General features: G+C 40.3%; 1 protein-coding gene across 2 annotated transcripts in view; it reads right to left on the bottom strand.

Annotated features, from left to right (window-relative positions):
* Nucleotides 1-19,509, bottom strand: part of LOC104587998 (5'-3' exoribonuclease 3-like) — a 64,422-nt gene that overhangs the window by 14,750 nt on the left and 30,163 nt on the right. For both annotated transcript variants that reach the window (XM_010245783.3, XM_010245782.3), the window contains exon 14: nucleotides 7,177-7,247. In XM_010245783.3, coding sequence (XP_010244085.1) covers nucleotides 7,177-7,247 — 71 coding nt within the window. The remainder of the gene's footprint in view (nucleotides 1-7,176; nucleotides 7,248-19,509) is intronic.

Raw genomic sequence — 19,509 nt, forward strand, 5'->3', positions numbered from 1 at the left:
TAGGACAAGTCACACTGGCAGAGTCGTGCAAACTTTTGATGGATAAGCTTTATTTTATACAACCACAATAAGGTTGCCTAATCAGAGTTTGGATCTGCTAGTAACAAAACAATGATAGGCACATACCTTTCTTACCAGTTACCACCTACCATCAACACATGACAAAATGCACTTGTGCAATTGATTGAAAAAAAATGTACTTGTGCACATTGTTTCTTCTTATTTCAGCTCTCATGTGTTGAGGATGTGGCAAAAAACTGTTAAGTGCCAAGCAGACTAGCATTGTTTGTTACTAGTAGATCCAGACTCTCATAATTGGGCCAATAGGTAGATTCCCTATATTAATTCACCTACTTCTGTCACATGGAAGGACCCTGTATCTGATTCATACAATTCATCAGATATGAGACCCATTGGGAAGGGCACATATTCAATCCAACAGTCCAATATTAGCCATAGGGGTGTGGTTTCGATTTTGAACAACTAAAATTAGCCATTTAACAGTCTTAATTTTTTTAATATAGTCATTACAAATAAAAAGGACTTATTTTGCACACATGAGCTCTTTTGGACAAAATTTTTTCCATGTGTGAACTCACAACTGATCTGACATGTTTAAGATTCTAACAAACGCAGTCCCTATATATAAAAGCTAAAACTCAGGTCTGAGGACACAACCATACATGGGTTTGGGACCCTATAACTGGACCTATCCTACACTTCAAGCATTGGGATCCACCATTGGATGTATCCTACCTATTAAGATCAGCCGGGACAAAGATAAGGATTCAGAAGATTATGTCCATTTTGTTTTGATATATTAAACTGGAATAGTGGGAAAAAGGTTTGAGTTAAAGGATCTCTACAAACAATGTCCAACTGAGATGGTCAAAAGTCATCTGGTTATAAGGATCACTGGTACAACCATTGCTTCAAATGGGACATATTCAATGGTAGTTCTTGATTCTTAAAACATGGGACATATGACAGATCCAAACCAAGGTTTAAAATATCAGCGTCGGTGGAAATGTCACTCCTCCAAATATAAGAAACATGCCGGACATGTCAAAAACATTGTGTGGAAATATTGTAAAAATTATAGACATGGTGGAAACATTGTAAAATTTGCAAAATATAGAATAATATTTTATGAAATGATAAAAGAAGCATAGGCACACCCTTTAAACTTTAAGATTCAGGGATTCATGATAGAATGAGTTTGAAGCAAAACTTGAACTCATAGAAAATGTAAATGGTTGTAATACATCAACCAAAAAATCTATTACACAAACAAAAACTAATATTTAACTTCATGCTTGACATGAATATTCAACTAGCTCAAAGTGGTAATAATGTACGTTAGGCGGGCAATAACATTGTTACTCCACATATCTGCAATATTATCACCAACTTATGTTATAATACCATCTCCTGTAAACTATCTCTTGTACTCCACATAGTGTTGGTAGTGTTCATTGGGGAATATGCAATTCCAGTGAAATTTCGTGTCACTACACATGGAAATGGGAATATGTCATGGAAATATTAAGGATATTAGGGACATTTTAAACTGTGACCCAAACCCAGCATTGAGTACAGAACCCTCTGCACTGGCTAAGTGTTCAATCCCCTAGTCAGCATTAGCCTTATATCCCACGTTGTATTTGTGGTCCCCCAAGAAATGTTAGCCTTCAAAGTTTGATTTTCTTTAATAGAAATCTTGCAGGGAAAGGAGGGCTTATAGGAACATGTGGCAAGTGCTTTGCGTCTGATGATTAAAGGCAACAGGATGGACATGTGGTGCCCTTTTGGGCACCTGACTGGGTATCCACATGGAAGATATCCTGGGCCATTTAGTAAAGCTCACTAAACAACCCAGCTAGCAGACCCACTCCCACTATATATGCATTTACAATGGGAATGGGAGCAGGTTGCTAACTGGATCAATCAGTTTGGAGCACAAAAGTAATCTCCAGTTCCTCTCTCAACCCAGAATTCATGGGAAAAAATTCAGCCCAAAATACAGTGCCATGTGTGCAAAATGAGCCAATTGAAAATTTAAAACTTGAACAGCTAATATTAGTTGTGAAAACCACCACTACTGCATTAACAAGGTGGAGCATATTGATAATATGGAAAATGTGATTGAAAATGTGACCAACCCAATAGATCTCCCACCTGATGGCTGGTCCATAGGGGTGGATTAGAGCCGAGCTGAGCCGAATGTCTAGCTATTCGAGCTCAGTTCGCCAAGACAGTATAAGGCTTGAGCTCGGTTCAAGCTAAAGACATGAACTCGAGTTCGGCTTGAGTTAAAAGCTTATAAGCTCAAGCTCGACTATGAGTCAAATGCCTTATAAAAGTAAAAAATTATATATAAAAAATTATTTTTTATTTGATATTTAAAAATTAATAATTAGTTATTATTGTTATATATAAAAATAAAAAAAAAAATTGTATATATAAATATTATATATGTATGTATACATATATGTAGAATCTCGATTAGGCTTGCAAGTCTCACGAGCTGAGCTTAATTAGGCTCAAGCTCAGCTCGATTAGCAAACAAGCCTGTAAATTGGCTTCAAGCTCGGATCGAAGCTCAGTTTAAACCGAGCCGAGCTCGAATAGGTACATGGCAAAAAAATGGGTTCATGTTAGCAAGATAGATATTGTCCCAACCTCTTTCCTCTACAACAGATAAATTCTTATACGCATTATACAAGAGGCATATAGCTATTAGATTCCACTTTAATGAGTGCACTTTGCATATTTTCTCATACTTTAGTGTGTAATAAGAATGGTCTAGAGGGATCAATCTGGGGAATATGTTAGGGAAATGGAGGACAAGAAAGGATACACTATTTTTTTATTCTACTGGGGGAATGTGGTGGAAAAAGTAAGGTAGAGATGGCAAGAGAGGGGAGAGAAGAAGCTTTCATTCCAGCAACAAGATGACAAGAGGAACTGGTGACTGAAGCAAAAAATGCTAGCCATGGATGAAGGAAAAAGTAGAGGGCAGCTGTCATTAAAGATCACAGAAGAAAAAAGAGCAACTGAGTTCCTCCTGGATGAGGCTACTCAGGCTTAAAGGTTTCATCAATGCAGCACTTTATTCCATCAAGAATGTGGGATGGAAGTGCGGATTGGAGATGCCAAGAAGGAAATACGAAGTTGAGCTGAAGCAAAATCAGAAAGATGGTTCATTGCCATCTCAGAGTTCTTCATTAACAATAAGAAACAATCCATCTGTTTTCCTGAATGTAATCAGGATAAAAGGTGGAAGTTGGTTTCAGAAAAGTTGCAGAATTTTTTGTTGAAGAAAAAGACCAAATCAGGTAAGGTGAAAGAGACCTAGTGCTTGCAATTTAACCCAGCTTCTGATAATGTGGAAGAGGACTTGACGGAAAAAAGAAGCTAAGGCTGATCCAAGAAGACCTGTAGTGCCTAACCAAAACATTGAGGTGATATACTAGATTAAATCACATAAAATGATTCTGGAACCTGATAGGAGAGATTAGGAGATAAAAAATTTACTAAAAGCTGGTAGAGAGGTGAAGGTTTGATGCAGACTGCCATCTCGGCTAAACTTGGCACATCAACAGGTCTGAAAATTCTTCCATTTGATAAAATGAGAGCAATTCTGATGCTGGTAATAGAGTGGTAAACCTTGCATCTGTTGAAACTGATCATGGACTTGTTTCATTGAAAAATGGTCTCCATTGTGCAACGGCTGAGATCTGGAAGTTGAAGTTCATAAGATCAAACTCCTTGGTCTCATATTTAATCTATGGCAAGTGGAACCCCTTAACAAAATTGTTACAAGGCTGGGTGGAGTGCTTGTGGAGGCTGATACAACCGATCTCCAAGCAGTGGTGATCGATGTGGCTGGGCTGAAACTTGAAGAAGTTCCTCATTCAATCAATGTCTTCCATGGTGGGCTCTGGAGCAGGGTCTAGTTAGCAACAGAATATGATGTGTCACTTTGGGGATAGATTTGGGAGAACGAAGGAGATGATGACATGGCAAGGAAGCTGAACAGTCGGAAGCTGGGGGCCATAATGAGCAGAGCATGGGGAAAGGAAATATGCCAAGTGATTTGTTTCAAAACGAGGAGGCAGTGGTGAACAGTCTGGTTCAATGCGGGGCCCAAGGAGTGGTCAGGATTCAAAGAACTTGGAAGGATGCAATGGTACAACTTGCCAGGATGAGAATCGCGTTAGTAACTAGCTTGGTTCTCACGGAAAGTTACATTCTGACTCTTATGCTAGCAATAACTTAAGAATCGTGTGGGGCCTTGGACTTTGGATGAAAGATTGGGTTTGTCATTGTCCCAAGCCGAGGTGCTTGTTAGAACCGCGGCAAGTGTGCACTCAGGATAGATGGTGGTGTGGATAACCTAAACCACAAGTCCTCAACAAAGGAAAACCATAACCAAATTCTAACACAAAGTAGGATATCCGTATGGAAGTAGTGGAGGTTTGCTTGAGGCCATGTATGGGGAATCTAGGAAGGGATGAGCAACAAATCAGTGGAAGTGGTCAAAGGATAAATGCATCTTCAGTTGGCTCCCAAGCAGCAGCCCCATTTGGGATGAATGGCAAGATCCAAATGCTTACTCTTGGAGAGGCTCCAAGCGTTCCTATTCCGACTGCTCATTGCCCCCCAAATGAGTCAAGTATTGTTGTCAAAAAGGCTGAAGATAAGAATGATGGGGATGGGGTGCATAGAGAATTTAGGACCAAAAAGGCGAGAAAACTTTGGGAGTTGATTGAAAGTATGTTGGAGGATCTCAAGAGGAAAGAATTAGTACATGGGAGAGATTCTGAGGAAAGTAGAGAAGGGGAAAAGTTAGTGGTCCCACAAGGAAATTCAGGAGGTATCTCTGATATTTCAAGAGAGGAGGAAGTTGGTGATAAGACAAGAGATTTAGTAGCTGACATTGCTTCTAAGCTAAGTGCAAGCCGAATAACCACAATGGTTTGGAAGTTTTCCTAAAGAAATGTAAGGAAGAAGGCAAAGTTAGGAAAAGGAAGATGAGTCATGAGTGAGGCTGACACTTGATAGATTGAGAAAAGATATATTTGGGACAAGGAATATAGTGCAAGGAAGGGGAAGGGTCAAGGTAAACAAATAGATGGTTCAGAGTTAAGGGGTTTTTTGAAATTAGGCAGTGTTATGAAGATTGTTAGTTGGATTGTCAGAGGTTTGGGGAGGGCTAGAAAAAGAGCCATCATTAAAGAGATGCTTAGGAGAGAAAATCCATATGTAGTTTTAATTCAGAAATCAAAATTGGAAGATTTTGATAGAAGGTACGCTAAAATCATTTGGAGAGCTAGGGGCATTAGTTGGGCAATGTCCCCATCTTGGGGTGCCTCGGGTGGCACTGTGACAATTTGGAACAATGACTTTGTGCTTGGAGTTGAAGAACTTGTTGGCAAATTTACAGTTTTAGTTAAATTCTGACAAGTTGAAGATGGCTTTGAGTGGGTTTTAACTTAAGTTTATGGCCCCAATAGATATAGGGAGAGGAATGAATTGTAGGAGTTGGAAGATAGAAGGGTATATGGGATGGGCCTTAGTGTTTGGGAGGAGCCTTCAATGTGATTAGATTCAGGGGTGAATCAAATAACCCAAGGCAGAGAATAAGTACAAGCATAAGGAAGTTCAATTAGTTCATTGACAGGTTTGAACTCAAGGAATTGGCCCTGGCCTACAACAAATTTACTTGGTCAAATTTGCAGGCTAACCCAATTTGCTACAAATTGGATAGATTCTTCTTCACTATGGATTGGGAGGAACACTAGGGGAGAATCATTCACCAATATCTATCGAGGAAAAAAAACATTGAGGGAGCATCAGGTCAAAAGCATTACCAGGAGTCAACCTTGGATCATTGGCCAATATCTATCTTTACAGAAAACGAAGGTGGGAGGGATCCAATTCCTATCAGATTTGAAACTATGTGGCTGTGTAACAGGGGATTTGTAGAGAAGGAGAAGGAATGGTAGGAAGGTAGCAATCCTAGGGCCAATGGCAAGCATTAAGTTTCATTGGAAATTGAAGGACCCTAAGTACAAAATTAAAGACTGTAACACCCAATAGTTTGAAAAATTGGAAGAGAAAAAGCAACAGGTAATAAACAAAATTGGGAACTTGATTTGAAGAAGCCTTGTCCCTTTTGTACGCTTTCTTTATTATTCTAATAAATCAGTTCCTATTATTCATCAATAAAAATATTCTCTAGTGAACAAAGCCTTGACCAACCATAAAAGTCAGCTACATGAAACCTGTTCTGGTATTACACTCGATTCAGTGCATTTTCAATTTGACCTTTTATATACTATGTTTAGTTATCCATTAATTATAAACCAATTCTCATGATGTTGATGCCTTCAGATAATGGAACACCTAACATCGCACCTCAGCATTTGAAAGATATATTTGTGTAATTTTACATGTGTTGAAATTATAAATATGGGAAAATCTATGATGCCAGAAAGACATGATACCAGAAAGGCTTTGACCAATCACAACCCACCATGAATTTTGATGAAAACCTACCTGATTGGTTACTACTTTTATGATGTCGATTGATTTGTTGTCGGTTTTTCTAGTATCATGTCTTTCCGGCATCATAATCAAACCCACACACACTTGTTTATATTATTAGTTAGAAAAAACAATACTTCTAAAAAGTGGGATACAAGGATGGCAGAGATTTGGAAAGATGGCCAATCGGCCCAATCCAGAGGATCCACCACTAGGTGGATGGCTTGGATTGGCTACATCTTGACATGAAAATGAGATGTCATTTAGAAAAGCTCTTTATTTGATGCATGCATACATACACATATATGGATGAAATACACAGAGGTTTAAAGTTTGACCGATGTGGGTCCTCTACCCTCTGGACAGCTTAGAATGGCTACATCATCAATCCCCATGGCAAAAACAAAAATAGGCAGGCTTCTTGCTTGATGCATATATAAATAAATACATGCATGCATGCTGCATGTATCTAAATCTGAAATCTAAACTACATTACCTTTTCTCAAAAAAATAAGAAAAAAATAAATTTGTACTGAAGTCCTAAGAGATTTTTAATTTGATACACAGATACAAGAAATGCACAGATTTAAAATAAACTTGAGAAAAAGTCAAGAAAACATTTACCACTGCCATGAGCAAACACCTTCATAGTAATAGTGCATAACCCAACATAAGCCTTCTGTATATCTTAGAACCTTTAAACAAAAAACAAAAAATGGAACCTCTATTAATTAATCTTGAGGTTTAAAGAAAAAACAAATACATCATATTATTGAATGGATCATAAGAAAAAGAAAAAACAAGTAGATCTCTTGAAAGAACATTCTTTGCAAAGCTGGTGGAGGGATCAAACAACCATGGGAGGTGCTTTTTCTCCTCCCAACTTTCAGATATCCAAAGACAAGAGGAAGCATGATGTGGAGGGTGACAAGAGCAACTAGACAATTTCAGAAGAAAGAGACACAAGAATCTTTGAGGAGAATGTAAGAACCATGGAGGCAGTCACTGAATATAAAACTATTAGAGTGGTGCAATGAATCAAATCATGACCTTTTCCTACCTTTCTCAGCAAAGGATATTGGTGCTGGGATGGCTGCAGAACAAGGAGGTGACTATGGATCTAGGAATGAATCAAGTTCAAATGGTTAATAGAAGGGATGGGCGTGCAGGTGCAAAGGATACAAAGATCAGCCAACTCTATGGCTCATGGATTGGCAAACCAAGGATAAGGATGGTTAGAAATCAATTATTTTGAGCTGAAAGGAATGGAATTGGGATTAGCTGAACACAATGGCTGTTCAGTGGGCTGTGGAACCATTGATGGTGATCCACGCCAGTAATAAATTCATGGGCCCCACTGTAAAAGGTGTGGGTCCCATGTATTTTATTACTGGTCTGGAACACTATCATTGGTTCCACAGCCCGCTGAGCAGCCATCGCATTCAGCCAATCCTTGCTCGTTCTAATGATGATCTCATGGGAAAGAGAAGCATTATTTTCTATGCAATGATATATAACACACTGTACATATACTGTTTATAAGGAATTAATAAATTTAAGTTATTTATCAAAAAAAATGAGAAACAAATATGCATATGTTTTCTATGTTCATTGAGAGTGATAGGAACACAGCTCGGCCCACTACCACTGTTCGGCCCAGCAGCAAGATATCTGATAACCCTGCATTTTGATGCCTTAAGGGCATCAATTCAGGGGTATTTTCGGCCTTAAGAGTAGTCAAAGTGCACCATTTTCCTAGTTAAAATCAATTATGTGACCTCTGAGGGTCTCTGTGCAAATTATGTAGAAAACTAGGAAGTTTTCATGGCTGAAATGCAGTTTTTGGGAAGCTGGTGTGAAGTCCAGCTGAGAGAGGGGGTGTTTTTGTAAAGAACTGAGAACAGGAGGTCGCCTCCTATCTGCTAAACCCAGTTGGCGCCCATCCTATTGTATTACCATGCTTCCCTCTCGTTAGCAAACCCTAGGGAGCCTTTTTAACCTAATCTTTTTCCCCTTACCTAACCCTAGCCACCCCATATGTGAAATCTCCATTATCCACTCCTTCTAATCTCCACCATCCATTTTAGGGCTCTCCTTTGTAGCTTCTAAACCCTAGGGTGCCACCTATTCTGCTAATCCTCACCATTAAATCTCAGCCACTCCCTCCATCCTATATCCCAACCATTCAATCTAGGGCACCACATATTCTTTTAATCTTAACCCTTCAACCATAGATGTTCTAATCTACACCCCCCATTTCTAGGCGCCCAAATCTCAGCCCTACATAATATTGGGTGCCCTCTCCTTCCATTTTCAGCCATAGGATCACCCCGAAACCATCTTAGCCATCCATTAGAAACCCTAGGGCATCCCTAACTTTGCTGAATCCCAGCTGCCGCCCCCCATCTTTCTCCCTATTTCCAGTTGTGTCCACCCTTCTCTATAAAAAGGGTCCCAGGGGCCTTGTAGAAGGGGTTGGTCAATTCACCCAGTTAACAAGGCTAAGGTTTCTTGAGGAGTTCAAGGGTTGTAGAAGGGGAGGACGCCCAGTTCTTGTCAGGAGGGGTTCCTGCAAGCTATTCAACCAATTTGCAACTGCCACCACTGGATCTGATCAACCACTCTTTTATTTTCTTCATTTTCTTTTCTGTTATTTTTATTTCTACATTCTTTTAGAATTAATTCTTATTCATTTTTCTGTTTTGCAAATCTGATTTTTGTCTGGTTCAAAGCTAAGGTGTCTCGAGGGGTTCGAGGGCTGTAAAAAGGAAGGACACCCAGTTCTTGAGGAGGGGTTCCTGCAAGCTATTCAGCCGATCTGCAGCTACCGCCACTGGATCCGAATTCTGGATCAACTTTGTTTATTTCTTTTATTTCTTTTGTTGATTTCTGCACTTTGTTAAATTTTGAATTTTAGTTATAGTTTTGTTTAATTCCGAATCATTTAATTTCAGCAATAATAGATTTTATTTTCTTATTTTTTGCAATTCTCGATTATATTCTCTTGTTTGGATCTAAGTACATATTAATTTTTCCCTCACTTCCCTGTGGATACAACTCGTTCTCATCCCTTTACTGCGTCAGTAGGTGTTTGAGAATCGGAAAAATTTTATAAATAATTAAACTGGTGTTCCAGAGTGTTTAACGACGCGCTTCCGAACACACCAATACCCATACAGCCTAATCCGGATACCTATGTGAGAGGGCCACATCAGCTAGTTAGTTACAACTGAATCAGTCCCCCATGTGATGTAATGGGCTATAAATAATAGAATTGCAGTAAAGTGGATTACCTTTTTGAGCACCAATCCATTCCTCTCTTTTGTTTCTTTCTGTAGGAGGACTGAGCTCCCTCAAAGAAGCTCCTGAGGTAGGCAGTAACCTACCAAGTGGTATCAGAGCCCAATCTTGGGACGACACCATGGTGGGAACGAGAGCTTCCGTTAGTGAAGATAGAATCGAGAAACTAGAAGGGGATATTACTGAGATCAAGGTGGCACTATCAGTAGTCCTAGCCAAGCTAGAGAAGGCGCCTGTCAGTGAGAACGCAGATGGGGAAGGAGAGGGCAGCAGCCAGCCCAGCAACAGATCTAGAGGGAACGGAGTGTTGCGGCAGACCAAAATCACTTTCCCAAACTTCCCAGGTGAGGACCCTGTACCATGGATCTATAGGGCTGAGAGATACTTCGAATGCCGCGAAATACCAGGGAATCAGAGGGTATCAGTCGCCGCTATCCATGTGGAAGGAGAAGCAATTCTCTGGTTCCAGTGGTTTTTCCGGTCACACCCTCAAGTAACTTGGGCTGATTTCACCAATGCCCTATGTGTGCGATTTGGACCCACTGGGTTCAAAAACTACAATGAACAACTGGCGAAATTGAGACAGACTGGGACTGAGGGAATATCAGGTGGAGTTTGATCATTTATCCTCGAGGGTATAGAGGTGGCCGAAAAACGCTCTGTTGGGCAGTTTTATCGACAGGTTAAGGGAGGATATCCGAGTGGAGGTGAAATCCATGCAACCTCCAACGGTCATGGTTGTTGTAGGCCTGGCCAGACTTTATGAAGAAAAATTTGGCAGACTCAGAAGACCATTGAGCCGCCCTCAAGGATCTCTCTTGAGAACGACTATGATGGGGCACAGCCCTAAAGACAGAAGCAGCCCAGACCTAGCCACTGTCGGGCCCGCTAAACCAAAGAACCAGGGCTTTAAGACCATCATCCCCTTCAAAAGACTAACATGGACCGAGATGCAGGCTTGTAGGGAGAAAGCCTTATGTTATAACTGTGACAAGCGGTTCAGCCCAGGTCACAAATGTAAGGCCTAACAGGCCTTCTTGTTGCAAATAGATGGACCAAAAGCGGGAGAGCAGGCGGTGGAAGGCCTTGAAGAAGACAGCCCAACTAGCCTTGATATGATATTCGGCCTTGGCCCACCCGAGATTCCCATACAGGCCCTCATAGGCATCACGTCACCCCAAACTATGTGTGTCAATGCTAGATTGATGAGTCGGGAGGTATTAATTTTGGTGGACAGTGAGAGTACCATGAATTTCATTTCAGATGACTTGGCCGTTCAGATGGGGGTGACCATTAGACCTACCTCTAAATTCAATGTCCAAGTGGCCAGCGGTAGTCAAATACCATTTGAAGGGGTCTATAAAGACATGGAGCTAGCCATCCAAGGGGAAATCTTTCGCATTGATCTATACACATTGGCCTTTAGTGGGGCTGACACTGTAATGGGGGTACAGTGGTTGCAACAATTGGGGCGGGTGGTTTGTGACTGGTCCAAACTAACCATGGAATTTCAAAGGGGGAATCGCACCATAACTCTAAGCAGCTCCAGGCTGCTGGTTCCACGACCAGCTACCCTCAGCTCTATAATCAAAACCAATTGGGACCAAAGCCGACCCACCTTGATGTTCAAAGGGGCCTGCACACCTGGCCCACATCTGAAGCCCACGAACAATGAAGGTAAAATGGGCAGTCCAGATCCACGGCTGCAAGCAATTTTAGCCAAGTACACCGATGTCTTTCAAGAACCACAAGGGCTCCCTCCCGAGAGAGTTCAAGACCATCGGATTCCCATTGTACCAGGGGCAGAACCAGCCAATGTACAGCCTTATCGGTACCCATACTACCAGCACCAAGAAATCGAGCACTTGGTCTGAGACCTGCAAAAGGGGTTCATACAACCCAGCAATAGTCCCTACTCCTCCCCAGTTCTACTAGTGAAGAAGGACGATTCCTGGCGGTTTTGTGTGGATTACCAGGCACTGAACTGCATAACTGTTAAGGACCGGTTTCCAATTCCCTTGATCGATGAGTTGCTAGACGAGCTGCAAGGGGCTAGGGTTTTCTCAAAGTTGGATCTCAGATCCGGGTTCAAAGTGACAATGTGCATAAGACATCTTTCAGGACTCACGATGGCCACTACGAGTTCTTAATCATGCTGTTTGGTCTATCCAACACACCGTCAACTTTCCAATCACTTATGAATGACATATTCAGGCCTTACCTTCGTAAGTTCATTTTAGTATTTTTTATGACATTCTTATCTATAGCTCTGATTTGGAGCAGCATCTTTTACACTTGAAGCTAACACTAGATGTGCTAAGGCAGAATCAGCTCTCGGCCAAGCCCTCCAAATATGTTTTTGGGCAGGGACGAGTGCACTATCTTGGTCATGTGGTGGAGGGAGGGGAGGTGAAGCCCGATCCTGAGAAGGTGGCCAGCATAAGGCAGTGGGCCAGGCCCACTTCAGTAAGACAGTTGCGGGCCTTCCTAGGCCTAACCAGGTATTACAGACGTTTTATCAATGATTATGGGCTGATAGCAGCTCCGCTAACTCAACTCCTCCGGAAGAACACCTTCTACTGGACAGAGGAGGCCCAACAAGCTTTCAGCCTCTTGAAGACAGCAGTCTCCACTCCACCGACATTGATCCTACCAGATTTTGAGCAGCCCTTCGTGGTAGAATGCGGCGCATCAAGCGCTGGCATCAGAGCTGTTTTGATGCAAGGGGGTAAACCCTTAGCTTATTTCAGCAAGGTTCTCTCCCTCGAGCCAAGGTCGAATCCACCTATGTTAAGGAGTTAATGGTTGTAGTTCTATCAATCCTTAAATGGCGCCACTACCTCCTGGGGCGACGCTTCATCATCAGAACTGATCAACAGAGCCTCAAATATCTGTTGGAACAGCATCTCCTTACGGAGGAGCAGCAAAAATGGGTGTCGAAATTGTTGCGGTTTGACTATTTAATAGAATACAAAACTGGGGCTTCTAATCGAGTAACAGATGCCCTATCAAGACAAGGTGAACTACAGTTGATGGCAGAATCCAGACCCGTATACCCACTGTTGGAGCAACTCAAACATGAGATACTGAGTAATGCGGAGCTGGCGGCTATCAAAAGGAGATGGGTCGAGGACCCAACCAAGACTCTGGGCTATACTGTGAAGGACTCTCTCTTGTTCTATAAGGGGAGACTGGTTTTACCTTCATCATCCTCACACATAAGGAGTTTCTACAATTATTCCACTCCTCCGTAGGTGGTCACTCCGGGGTAACAAGGACTTGTCAGCACATTGCAGCACACTACTATTGGAAGGGCATTAGGAAGCATGCACAGGCCTTTGTGGCCGGCTACCCAACCTGTCAACAACAGATATACGAAACTCAACAGCCAGCTGGGCTCCTTCAGCCCCTTAAGATACCAAATCAAGTTTGGGATGATGTCACCATGGATTTCATCACCGGTTTGCCACCCTCAAGGCAAGACAGTGATCATGGTGGTAGTCGACGAGCTTAGCAAGTATCTCACTTCTCAGCCTTGTCACACCCTTTCATATCAGCACAAGTAGCAGATATGTTCGTGAGGGACATTACAAAGTTACATGGAACACCAGTATACCATGCTGAAGTTAAACAGCCTTGGGAACACCAGTATACAAAGTTAAACAGCCTACAGGCCATTCAGCCCATCTTCTCTACACTCCCCCTCAAGCTGAGCATAGATGTCAATCATGCCAAGCTTACTAGTATATGATGCTGAAGTTTAGCCTTGGGAATGCCATTGGTGAGGAAATCTGCTAACTGTCCTTCAAAGGTGAGGAAAGGTAGACACACTTCTCTAGAAGCCACTCTTTCTCAAATGAAGTGTCTGTCAACTTCAATATGCTTAGTTCTGTCATGTTGCACTGGGTTGTGAGCAATGTTGCCGCCACCTTCTTCTTCTTCTTCTCTCCTCTTGAACTCTGATTTCTGCTACTTTCTTTTGAATTTTTGCAGTTTTCTAAATAGTCCTTTCTCCTCAAAAGGCTGTTTTTCTTCTTGGTATTAAGGCAGGCTCGTTTTTCCCTTTTTTTCACCTTTTTTTTCCCATACACAGTGTGTATGGAGAACTGAATCGTATGAATAGTTAAAGAAACCTATTTCAGCCCAGTTGTTAGTGGTCTGCATTGTGAATCTTGTGAATTGTCCACTCTGCATTAAGCCATTTATTCCCAGAACAGTTTAAGGGGATTAGTTTGTCCAATCTGCATTGTGAATCTTGTGAATTGTCAAAATATTGTAGAAACAGTTATCCTCCAAGTAATAAAAGATCTTTTTCTCCTTTTAATATTGTGCACTCTGATGTGTGGGGGCCTTACCACTTACCCTCTATGGGTGGCTACAAATATTTTATCTTGTTCATTGATGACTTTTCTCGGTTCACTTGGATTTTTTTGATGAAGTCCCGTGATGAAGTTCCCCGACTTATGAGGCAATTCTATGAATTTGTCCTAACCCGGTTTGATACCAGAATTAAAATTTTCAGATCCGACAATGCAAAAGAATATTTTGAGAAAAACCTGACATGCTATCTCACTGATTTAGGGGTTATTCATCAAAGCTCATGTGTTAGGACCCCATAACAAAATGGAGTTGCTGAAAGAAAAAATAGACATATTGTTAAAGTTGCAAGAAGTATTCTATTTGCCTCACATGTCCCTACAAAATTTTGGGGTGAGGTTGTTCTTACTGCTACCTACCTTATAAACCGTATGCCATCCAGGGTTTTAGGGTTTAAGTCTCCCTTCAGTCTTCTTCATCCGGACAAGGATCTTTTTCCTATTCCTCTTCGTGTCTTTGGCTGCACTTGTTATGTACATATCCCAAGTGTCCAAAGACAAATTTGAACCAAAAGCCCACAAGTGTATCTTTCTTGGTTATTCCCCCACACAAAAGGGTTGTTGTTGTTTTGATCCGAAGACTGGCACTCGGTATGTCTCAATGAATGTCACCTTTGATGAGCTTTCTTCCTTTTATGGTTCTTCTCTAGAGAGACATTGTCCAAAGGGGGAGGATTTGTCACAGGTGTTTGCTCTTCCTCTTCCTGTCCCAATTGAGTCTTTTACTAAGTCTCTTCCTCCTTCAAATGAGTCAAGGGATGATCAGTCACTTCACTCTCATTCCAGTGTTCCTATTCCTCCTCCTTTACCTCCTTGCCCTCTTTTTAGCCCCAGGTTGTACCAACGGCAGAGAACCAGAAATGAGCAGATTGTTTCCCTTCCAACACATGAGCCTCATGCACTTCCAGTTACAGGTGAGACAACAGGTACTGTTACAACCCCTTTGGAGCCATCCTTCCCAGACCTTGATATCCCCATTGCTATTAGGAAAGGAAAAAGGAAGTGTACTACACATTGCATTTCCAAACACATTTCTTATAGTTTACTCTCTCCTTCATATTTTGCCAACCTTTCTTCTGTTGCTTCTAACCCAATTCCCAGGTCTGTGTCAGAAGTTCTTACTATTCCAGAATAGAGGGGTGCTATGAGAACAGAAATTGATGCCCTACACAAGAATGACACTTGGGAAGTGGTTGATTTGCCTGAAGGGAATGATCCAGTAGGTTGTATGTAGGTTTACTATCAAATATCATGTTGATGGCACCATTAAAAGGTACAAGGCTAGGCTGGTTGCAAAAGGCTATACATAGACATATGGGATTGATTATCCGGAGACCTTTGCCCCTATTGCCAAGATGACTTCTATAAGAGTTCTGCTATCTTTGACTGCACACTCAGACTGACCACTTTATCAATTGGATGTAAAGAATGCATTTCTAATTGTAGAGTTACATGAGTAGGTCTATATGTCTCTTCCTCCAGGGATGTATGAAACAAATATGAAAGGAAAGGTCTGCATGCTGAAGAAATATCTTTATGAACTCAATCAGTCCCCTAGAGCATGGTTTGAAAGGTTTAGGGCTGCCCTTGTTAGCTTTGGCTATGTACAGACACAGTCTGATCATACCCTCTTTGTGAATAGGAGAGGATCCTTGGTCGTTTACCTGATTGTGTATGTTGATGATATTGTTGTGACTGGTAATGATGTCTCAGGGATTAATGATCTCAAATCTTTCCTTTATACAGAGTTTGAGATCAAAGATCTGGGGAATTGAGATACTTTCTTGGCGTAGAAGTTGCTAGATCCAAGGATGGGATCCTTATCTCTCAGAGAAAGTATGTTCTTGATTTGCTCTCTGAAACAGGGAAGATGGGTGCTAGACCAGTTGCTACTCCTATCGATATGAGCCATAAACTCTCTGCTTCAGATGGAATATTGTTAGAAGATAAGGGAATCTTGTAGAGACTACTTGGAAAACTTCTTTATCTATGCATGACTCGGCCAGACATTGCATATGTTGTCAGTTGCATCAGTCAGTTCATGCATGCTCCTAGGGATACTCACATGGCAACAGCAGAGCGGATTCTGTGTTATTTGAAGGGCTCCCCTGGAAAGGGAATTCTATTTGCTAAGCATGGCCATATTAAACTTGAAGCCTACACAGATGCTGACTGGCCCAAAAACATTGATGACAGAAGATCTACCTTTGGGTACTATAGCTTGGTGGCAAGTAATATTGTCTCTTGGAGAAGCAAGAAATAATCAGTTGTTGCTCGATCTTCAGCATAGAGCCATGGCTCATGGAGTTTCTAAACTATTGTGGCTTAGATCCTTGATAAGAGGAATTGGGTATTAAGCATGATAAGCCAACGATGTTATACTGTGATAATCAGGCCGCGATCAACATTGCTCACAACCCAATGCAACATGACAGAACTAAACGTATTGAAGTTAACAAACACTTCATTCGAGAAAGTGTGGCTTCTAGAGAAGTGTGTCTACCTTTCATCACCTCTGAAGGACAGTTAGTTGATTTCCTCACCAAGGGCATTCCCAAGGCTAAACTTCAGCATGATACTGGCAAGCTTGGCATGATTGACATCTATACTCAGCTTGAGGGGGAGTGTAGAGAAGATGGGCCGAATGGCCCATAGGCTATTAATCCTTTTTTATCTTTTATGTTCTTTGCTGTAATGGGCCTTAATCTGGGCTTTATTCTTTATTATGTTATGTGTTTTTAATTTTCTGCCCAACTAGGGGCTTCTCTGTAAATTACTAAATTTAACTTAATGAAATAGAATCAAGGGAGTAAGAGAAGAGATTATGTTCAAAAATCTCTCTCTCTGAACCCAAGTTGCCGCCACCTTCTTCTTCTTCTTCTCTCCTCTTGAACTCGGATTTCTACCACTTTCTTTTGAATTTTTGCAACTTTCTAAACAGTCCTTTCTTCTCAAAAGGCTGTTTTTCTTCTCCAACAAAGGTATATAAGCCTTTTGACCCTTCTACCTTTGCCTGGCCTAAAAGGAGAGAAAGGATCATGTAGGGAAATGGTAGTGCAGTGAAAGATTGTGTTTCGGCGACGGTGATACATTAACTTGGGACCCTAGATTCTTTTTCATCTTGGTCCCTTGATAATATAGGGAGAAATTGTGAGGTAGTGACCAAAAGCTCTTCAAAAAAAGAAAAAGAAAAAGATTTTTTTGGGAACCCCCATCTAAAGACTACGTGAAACTAAACTTTGATGGAAGTGGTCAAGGAAACCCAGGCCCTTCAGGCATAGGAGGGGTGTTGAGAAACAAAAGGGAGTATCATTGCACTATTTTCTAGTGTTGTTGGAGTGGGAAACTCCATCAAAGCGAAATTACTTACGGCTATGAGGGGTACAAATAGCAAGGGAGATAGGTCATGGGCCTAATAAATGTGGAGATCATAGGGACTCAAATTGGTGATAGGGTGGCTGAAGGATCCAGAATCTATAATGTGGTGCTTTAGGGATGAAATGAAAAGGTTTAGATGGCTAACCAGAAACATGAACTTGAAAATCTCTTAGGTTTGGAGAACAGCTAATGATATGGTAGAAGGGCTAGCTAAACAAGGGGTAAATAGGGACAGTTTGTATTGGGCACAATTGTAATTGATATTCGTTACTACCCTATTAAGGCTCAATTTCGAAGGAATATAAATACAAATATCTGCAGTGCAAATACATACAAAATAATACAGAATACAAGGTTTTGCACTGTACATATTTGTATTTGTACTCTTTCCAAACTAAGCCTAAAGTTTTTGTGTGAGAGGTAATACCTCGTGCCTCTCAATTGTAATGCCTATTCTCACTGAGATTCAATAAAAAAAAAACATTTAATCATCTATATCATTTGTTTTACTCGAGGTTCCAAGTATTAATACACCCCGATACAGCGAAAGGGGTATATCGGTACTTTGAACCCCATGCTTATATTTTTTTAGTTTTTTTTCAAAACCTTTTTAGAGGGGGTTTTTCCAATGTTCAGAAAACCAAATTAGGTATTGACCCAGAAAAGGGAGAGGTACACAGGTCAGAGGTTCAATCAGAGGTCGAACTGTGATGAATGTATATATATATATATACATACATATATATATATATGTATGTATATATGTATGTATATATGTGTGTGTAATAAATATATAATATTATAAATTATAGGTTAGATTATAATATATTCAAAAGATATAATTATATTCTGTTATAACATATTTTTAAGTGATTTTATATTATAATATAATGTAATATAATTTATACAATATATACTATATAGTGATTTAAAAGGTGCGCCTAGGCGCACAGGCAAGGCACATTTTGGGGTATGCGCCTCGCCGAGGTCCTAGGCACATCTCTTTCAAAAGGCGCCCTATTGGTGCGCTTTTTTCTTTCTTTTGAGTCTAACGATTGGGCTAAGGGCTCCGCCCCCAGACCCCCGACCACGCCCCTCGAGGCAAGCCCGAACAAGTCTATGTTAGGGTCTGAAATTCTTCTCACATAAAAAATAATGATTTTACAAATTTCATTACCAGAACCCCCTATTTACTTGTGTTGTTCATTCATTCATTGCAAATAAAATATCTTCTTAGAAGGCAATGAAATTTGTAAAATCATTATTTTTTATGTGAGAAATAAGAATTTCAGACCCTAACATAGACTTGTTCGGGCTTGCCTCGAGGGGCATGCTACAAAGGCGACTCATAGAATCAAGAATGCAATATGTTTTACATCACATTAACTACTTGAAGCAATACAATTAAGGAAAAAAAGAGATTGTGGGTTTTACATGCTTGAAAATGCTTTATATGTTTGCTTTTATTTTTAAATTTTCATTTCAATACACTTTACATGTTATGTTTATGTATTTTAATTTTAGATAATATGTTTTTTAAATCATTTATTTTAAAATTTAAGTTAATATTTTTTATTAACATTATGTTTAATATTTTTTGGATTTTTTGCATTTTTTAAAAATTTTTGGCATTTTTTTAACTTTTTTTTTACTTTTTAGCTTTTTTTTGTAATTTTGCGCCTTTCTTAAAAAGGCGCGTGCCTCGCCTTGCGCCTTTAAAACACTGGTATATATTATATATATTACAATATATATGTATATATTATATATTATATAATATGCACAATTATATGATATATAATTATATATAATAATATTAATTATGTGCATATATTCAAAATATATAATTATATTCTTCTATAACATATATTTTTTATTTTAGTTTCAATTTTTTATATTAAAA

Source organism: Nelumbo nucifera, chromosome 6 (assembly GCF_055504915.1).
Source record: "Nelumbo nucifera cultivar China Antique chromosome 6, China Antique-T2T, whole genome shotgun sequence".
NCBI lineage: Eukaryota > Viridiplantae > Streptophyta > Magnoliopsida > Proteales > Nelumbonaceae > Nelumbo > Nelumbo nucifera.